Source organism: Opisthocomus hoazin, chromosome 3 (genome assembly GCF_030867145.1).
Source record: "Opisthocomus hoazin isolate bOpiHoa1 chromosome 3, bOpiHoa1.hap1, whole genome shotgun sequence".
Taxonomy (NCBI): Eukaryota; Metazoa; Chordata; class Aves; order Opisthocomiformes; family Opisthocomidae; genus Opisthocomus; species Opisthocomus hoazin.
The window spans coordinates 90,302,240-90,309,812 of NC_134416.1; the positions used below are offsets into that span (position 1 = coordinate 90,302,240).

The following is a 7,573-nucleotide window of genomic DNA, read 5'->3' on the forward strand; positions in this document are numbered from 1 at the left end:
GGAGTGGTATTAAGACAACAGAGAGTACGTGAAGACAACTGAGAGGACAGCAAACTGTTTCCTGCAAAGCTTTAGTGAGCTGGGTGAGCATTCTTCTGTTTAAAGAGATCCTTTTCCTGTGCAATTTGAATGATTAATTGTAATATAGGTGCTATTTCTAGTGAGGCAAAGCCATGGGATTTTCATTTTTTTCTATAATTGCAGTAACAATTTGTTGAAGTATTTCTCTTGAAGGTGGTGAAGCTCCCTGTCATACCTTGTTTCAAATATAATTATTCTTGCGAATGTCCAGAAGCAGTGATACAAAGGAAAACGTATAGATCTGGATTTTAATGCTGCGTGTGTTTTTACAGACTTTTGTGTTCCCACTAATTTACGGAACTGTGCTGGAGGCTTAGAGGGCTCCGAGTGCTCTTCCAAATATTTGCACAAAGTTGAAAATCTGGAGGCAGACTGCACATAAACTTGGTATTACAAACACAGTAGCATGTTCATCTTGAAGACTAATTTTCCTTAGTGCTAGTACCTGAAATTGTCTTCTAAAATTCAGTTGACTTTAAATAAGTGATTCTGAGTACATTTCTGAAAACTGCCTTTTGCCATTTGTGTCTCAGGAACTAGTTTAAATGGAGACTTACATATAGAAAATCAGTAATATTTCTAGCCAGGTAGCTTTGTTGTTTTTTATAGCTAACAGAACGGCAACAAAGGGAATTATGTAATCTAAAATGACATTTTCTTTAGGACTAGAGAGCATAGCAAGCAGTGCATTGGCAATCAGAAGTGTTTTTTCCCAGATAGTGCACGCATCTATCCATGGTTGGAAGGGAGAAGTAATGTATTCCTCCAACTTGCAAGGAAAATAAAATGTAAAAGCTGTTTTTTTAATGACATGTGAGACCAAGCCAGAGCTTTCTGTGCCCACTTGGAATAGGTTTCTCGTAATGGGGAAAACAGAAGAATAAAAACCTTCAGAGCTGACAGAGGGAAAGAAAATAAAAAGAGAGCTGAGATATCCTTTTGCACATCATCTAGGGAGCACTTCACTGGGTATGGGGAGACCTTTAAGAGCTGATAGTATGTTTTCAGCTGCTTCCTCTGTTATTGTGTAGATGGCCTTGTCTGTTTCAATGCCGAGGTGAGGCATTATAATGATGTTCTTTAATTTTAACAATGTATTATCTCTGGAAGAAAGGAAAAAGAGAGATAGTTAAGTTACCTGCTGTTGTTTGTCCAAATAAAGAGGAGTGCTACACTGGCTTTTTCACTGTATTGATACCTATGAATGTAACAAATGTAACATGCAGGGGATGTTATCACTTCAGGTGGTCAGAATCATTGCACAACCAAAACAAGTCTTGGTTCTTTGTGAATAGTTGGGATGATTGTAAGATAAGAGACTCCTGAATAAATCCCTTTAGGCCTTGGGAGAACACCTATGCAAACTACAGAGATAAGGAGGCTGCAAGAGTATCTCAAGAACCCCAATGACTGAAGGACATTAACACCTACTAATGAGTTATCGGAAAAAACATTACTATGATAAGCATTTCTTGGAAATGTAATTAATATGTATGTTAACATAGCATAAATACCTAGTAACTGTGTCTCTTTGGGACACACGTTTAGAGGAGAGATCCCCCGTGTGCCCGGCGCAGTAACAAAGAATACCTACTTAATAGCCTTCTGACTACCGAGTTTTGAACTCCGGCTTTTCACAGCATCATTTCTTACATATAAAGTTCATTTAATAACTTTAAAAGTCTTACTTACATCCACAGAACCTGATCACCTGTGTTCAAGTAATTCTGGACATTAAAAGGACATGTGAAGAGTTTACACTGTGTTCTTTTGTCCAGAAGCAGACTTTTGCCATTAGGCAGCAATTTGAACTCTGTCAGAAGAGAGGATTAAGCCTTCCGGACACATTCACCCTACACAATGGTCTGAGCTGTAGATATGCGACCCAGGTAATGGACAGTGACGTCCTGGCACAGAGATGTAACAAGACCAAACTCCCCCCCTCCGCCCCAAAATGCAGCCAGCAGAGTTAACTCCATGAGGCCCCACTCTGGTAGAGGTGTCTTTTGACAGGAGCGAAGCAGCCTCCGGGCCCAGCAGACCCGCAGTACTGCAGCCTCGCACTGGGGAAACCAGCCTGTGGGGAGAGCAGCCCCGGGGCAATGCAGCAGGTCTCAGCAGGGATGACTCCAGCAGCTTCCACCCATTCACTGCAAGCTGCACCTCCAGGTAAAGCCATTGTTAAGCGAAGCACCGCTGCAGCTTCATATGGTGATTCTGTGGGGGGGGGCTTAATGCTCCCCTCGGCATATAAAGCCACCTCCTGCTGTTCCCTGGCGCCCAGGCTTCCCATCAGCCTGTTATCAGACCCAACATTTGGGCTGCACCCCATTCGTATTCATGGCACTTTTGCACAAACCCCCAGTTTTACACCCAGCCCTTCTCAGAGAGAGCAGCGATGGCAGCCTGGGCAGGGGTTCCGGGCAGGTGACATCTAGAGCTGTGGCCCCGGTAATGCCACTCTGCAGAGCTGTCACCGGCGATCCCTTGGTCCACTACTGCACCTGGTTTGGAACCAGAGTGTCTCTGAGTGCCACTTGCAGATAATGGTCTGAGGGTGAAAAGAGAGCAGAAGGGGCGAGAGAGGAATTTTCCCCATGCCTGATGTGTCCTTGGTGCAGGCAACCAGCTGTGCGCTGGATGCGGCATGATGCGGCGTGTAACACAGCAGAGGCTGGCTCACACCGTCTCGTCAGGCTGGTCAACGGTGCTGGATGGTACCTCGGCTGATGTTCACGAGAGTAGCTGTGGGTTTCATCAGCTTCACCTCTGTCTTCCCAACCAGCTTGCGTGTCTGAGGTGTCAGGCTCACCACCACCATCACAAAATCTGCCTGCTGGAGCAAGCTGTCTATCTTTGCACAGTAAGTGGCACCGACAGCTTGCTCCTCCTGCTCTTTCCTGGTGGGGAAGAAAAGGATCACACTGTATTTCAGGGCATCAGTCAAGAAAATATTTTCTTTGATGATATCACTGGTATGCAAACTAAAGGATCTAATTATTGCATTCATGTAGCAAACAGGTGGCCAGCAAAGGTGAATTTAGTCTCAGCTGGCTGTTTAGGCTCTTCTGGATGGCTTCAAGTCCTACAGCAGGGGACGGATCGCATGCCTGCCTCTCAGCCGCTGCAGTGCAGTGTCCAGGGACTTCTTTTAAAGTCTACAAGTGGACTAAGGCTAAGCACTGGAACAGAGGGCAGCATGTGATCCATTCTCCAGGATCCCCTGTGGGGAAGGTGCATCTCACAGGACGCAGTAATTGCTCAAACCAGAGTAGTGGTCTTCTCCAGAACTCATCCACGTGAGCTCTGAGCATGCCGTTGGTCCTCATCCTGTTGGCATCCTCCAGTTGTTGGGACAACATAGTGAGCCTGTCATTTTCTGACGAGTGGAATCAGCAAGGCAGCTCTTTGGCAGGCTCCTGGCTGCCCCAGGACTTTAAAAAAATGAAGTGTTCAATGCAGAAAATTACCAAAGTAGAAAGATATTTTTAGTTTGAACTTTTCACAACAAAAAAGAATACTTGCCGCTTCTCCTGTTTTTTGTAAATTTAGTTGCCTGAACTTTGGGAACCAAAGAAGCAATGACAGGAGATTGTGTGTACAATCTTCTGCTCCTGATGGCAGGAGAATGGCTTTGAATTATCTCCTGCCTAACCTAGAAATAAAGCAACAAGTCACACTAAGAAAATAACTTCAGTGTAACTTTGGACCACGTGTCTCCTAACGCACGCGTTTCATTGTTTTCTTTCAGGGTCCAGGTCAATGACCAGAGATTAAGTGGGTGAAGAACAGACTGGAACTACAGCCAGTTTTACAGCATGCAGAGTGCATCTGGCTTCAGCACATAAGCTTGAAGTGTAAATGTACTTTAAAATAAGCAAGTCTTTCACTTCTGTTGCACTGTGCATTGATTATTCACCACAGCACTCTCACATAAATTTTACTTCAAAGTAAATTTTATATAAAGTAAATATTAAACAGAGGGAGTTAGTGATGATCCGCAGGAAAAAAAAAAGGGGGCTGTGCCTTATCTTCTCTTTTTTGTGGTTTATGAAGAAATTCCAAAAGATCTTAAGGAGGATTTCACTAATACTTTTTTTTTAATGTGACTTTGCTCCGCTGTTTTTATAATTTCTGAAGTAACAGGAATGCCAAGCAAGGCTAGAGATTTCTGGCCTCCCCCACCTTTGTGATTTGGTTAGGGCTGGCTAGAGCAGTAACCCTCCTACTGCAGGGTGCATATGGAGAAAATCACTGAAAGCCACATGTACTAGCACTGCAGTGTCTTCCTTCAGTCAGGGGGAAGTAAAGTTGTCTCATGGCAGATCATGGTTTATAGCAGTAAGCATTTGTTCTGCTTGTTGGCTGCACCTTGCCAGATTGCCACGGCCTCAAGTTGTACGTTGGGATCTTGCTCACCTTCACACTGAAGAGCCCCTGTGCTGAATCTCTAACAAGGATCAGATTTCCAGATACACAAGTTAGGAAGGGCTAGAAATAAAGGGTGAAATCCAGTTAAATACTTGGCAAAATTCCTACTAGTTTGAGGCAAAACAAGGTTTTCTCAAGAACAGCTCTCAAGTTAATCAGTTTTCATACTGTGCCAAGTATATGTTTCCTAGTTCTCTAGTACCTCTGAGTTTCAACATGATCACTCCCACACTTCAATATATGGGGAAAAAATAAACAAAAGGTAGAGTTATGTGTCACTATAGTAAGATATGCTAAGAATAAAAAAGGTATAAAGTTAATTTTCCTTTTTCTGTTCACACCTCCAGGAAACCTTGGCATTTCTAATAGAAAACCTAAATTAAGTTTCCAACTGTTTAATCACCAAGTATTTCTTTACAAGACTGATTTGAAGCAACCACTCTTTTTTTTCTTTTGCTTTAATCTTGGCCCTATTCCCTCATTTCTTGCTATATTCCTGACATAATTCCCTGAAAAGGAAATACTGCCTATCTAAAAGGGGAGTTTTGGCTGTAATTAGGGTCAAGATATATATCTTTACCTCCTTGTTCTGTTGTGGTACAAAATGTCCATTTCAAACGCTTTGGGTCTCAGAGGAATCATATACCCAATGCTGCCCATGCCAATGATCCCCAGAGTAGCTTCAGTAACATCAACTCCCAGAAAATCTGCTTTACTGTGCTCCATACCTGCAGAAATTGCTACAGGATAGCCTGCAAGAAAAACATTCCAACATGAGAAATGAATGGGGTCCAACACAGAGGAACCAGGCAAAAGAATTTGGGCTTGCTGTGCTACTACAGCACACTTTTAACAGTTACATACACACAACTTTCAGCAGCAACGATTTTTGTAATGTCCTAGGTGACTCCCTAATACATCACCTTTCCCTGCTACGTGTATGTGACATTCCCATTTATTCTCACCACACTACAAAAAGCCTTTTGATGTAATCTCCCCTAAAAATCCTTTTACTGCTTTAGATTCCTAAAAATATGGCCCTGTTCTGCATCAACACTCAAAATACTTGTTGCCAGTAACACTGCAGTTTGGAAACATCACATGGAGAATAACACCAGATGTTGGGTTTGCTATTTAGAATAAGAACAGGTTTCCTGTTCACCTCTGCCACTCTTCTTGGAAAGAAAAGTGTGAGTTCTTTAAAAATCACTACTTGGTAATTCCCCTGATTATCTCTTAAACCTGCAAAATTCTGTATAGTTCTACAACACAGAAAATATGCTTCTATGCACAGAGACAGCACTTATTTGTCTGCTAGCAAGGTGACAGGCTCCTGATATTTCAATCTTCTGATACTGCCAGCTCTCCTAAAATATAAGCAAAATGTTGTGAATGTATCAAAAAATGCCTCAGGATAAAACTCAATCATGCCAGGGCAGAGCTATCAGAAATGTCCCCAAGGATAGTTTATGTAGCTGGAAGCAAGAAATTCATCTCCCTTTTAATCTGTCTCCTCCTTGGGAGGTAGAAACAGATGTAGGGGGAGACAAATCTCCTTTCAGTTTCTATGAATCCTGTGGTACAGATAGCAAATCAAAGGCAGGTAAATTTAACAGGATAAATCTGGAGGATCTTTTCCTGAAGCAGGAGGCATTCTAACCAACCCAAGGGTAGGTCTGTCTGGGGAAAAGGCAAGAAAAAATTGTGGAAGAAGCTAGAAAAGATGCTACTAGCAGAAACTGGAGCAGATGCCCCCTAAATTCCCCAGTTCTGCACCAACCCATTTCAGTTCCCGGGAATATGCCCATGCCTCTGTCAGTCCCAGCTTTCAGCACATACCCTTATTCTGCTCCATTGCTGCATCCCACGCTCCGATTTCTTCTGCCAGCCTGTGATTGCAGCGATCGCCTGATCTTTGGCATCCCCCACCTTTGGTTAATAGAACCATAATACATCTTGTGTCAGCCAGATGTCACAGTCACTCAAAATGCTCTGCTGAAGAAGTTTTCATATGTAGGCAGCAATCTTCACTGTGCTTTTCATCTGAAACTGTTAAGTCTACAGCCATATTTGTTCTAAAAACTAAATTCCAGCTTCTAAGACCGTTTGGTCCATAAAGCAAAAAGTTGTATTTGAATCAAATGTGATTAGATTCTGCTCAAGTATTTTCAACCCAGGCTGGTGACCTGTGAAAACTAAACTCACATGATTTTATTTATACCTGGTTGAAATATGTTACATGTGTTTGTGTATAATGTAATAATTTAGACATATTTATGACATCATACAAAATATATGAAAATACCAAGTATTCCATTTGCCAACCCAACATGTTTAGATTTTCACATTTTACCTGAAACTCTGCACTACAGGTAACTCTAGGAAAAGTCAAGTTAATGGTAAGTAAATCCTATATGATGTTTGGAAACCACAAAAGAATTGAGATGTTACCTTCCACTAGTCTTCTCACAGATGCCAGCAGCAAAGCCATCCCAGCATCTGCTGTGCTGCTGGAAACAGCACATGGAGCATTAGGCATCTTCATGTTGAAGATAGTGACAAGTTTCAGACCCAGGTGATCCATTCCTACTCCTGAATTCACAATCACTTTCCAATTTGGCAGGTTCTGGAGGAGCTCTTGGCCAATGACTAGTTTGTGCCACCACAAACAGATCACTTGGACCTTTTTACTCATATGCTTTCCTTTTTCAAGAAATTCCTTCTTGGTCATGAGGTAGAAGTGTTTTTTCAGGAATGCCACGTGGCCATGCAGTATCCCATGTACACTACCAATTTCATTTACCAAAAGCCCAGGCAGCTCTCCTCCTCTCATGGTCTGCACAAAGAAGAAAGACACAAAGTCTCAGAAGAAAGACATATAATTACTTCCAGATGTTTTAAAAAATAATCACTTTCATGGCCTGTTTCATGACATCTATGACGAGATCTTATAAACCATGTACTTAGATAGGGAGGTAAACAAACCAAGACAAGAAAGCACTCACACACGCAGGCACACACGCACGTATTCACATAATCAAGTCTGAACAAACTCTGTCCC

At 42.4% G+C, this 7,573-nt stretch overlaps 1 protein-coding gene across 1 annotated transcript; it reads right to left on the bottom strand.

Annotated features, from left to right (window-relative positions):
- Nucleotides 1–1,027: 1,027 nt before the first annotated feature.
- On the bottom strand, nucleotides 1,028–7,345 carry LOC104327185 (putative 2-ketogluconate reductase). Its single transcript, XM_009932070.2, is given in 6 exon segments — nucleotides 1,028–1,184; nucleotides 2,488–2,567; nucleotides 2,569–2,585; nucleotides 2,803–2,981; nucleotides 5,093–5,264; nucleotides 6,964–7,345. Coding segments are annotated over 6 exon segments (987 nt in total).
- Between the last annotated feature and the right edge of the window lie 228 nt (nucleotides 7,346–7,573).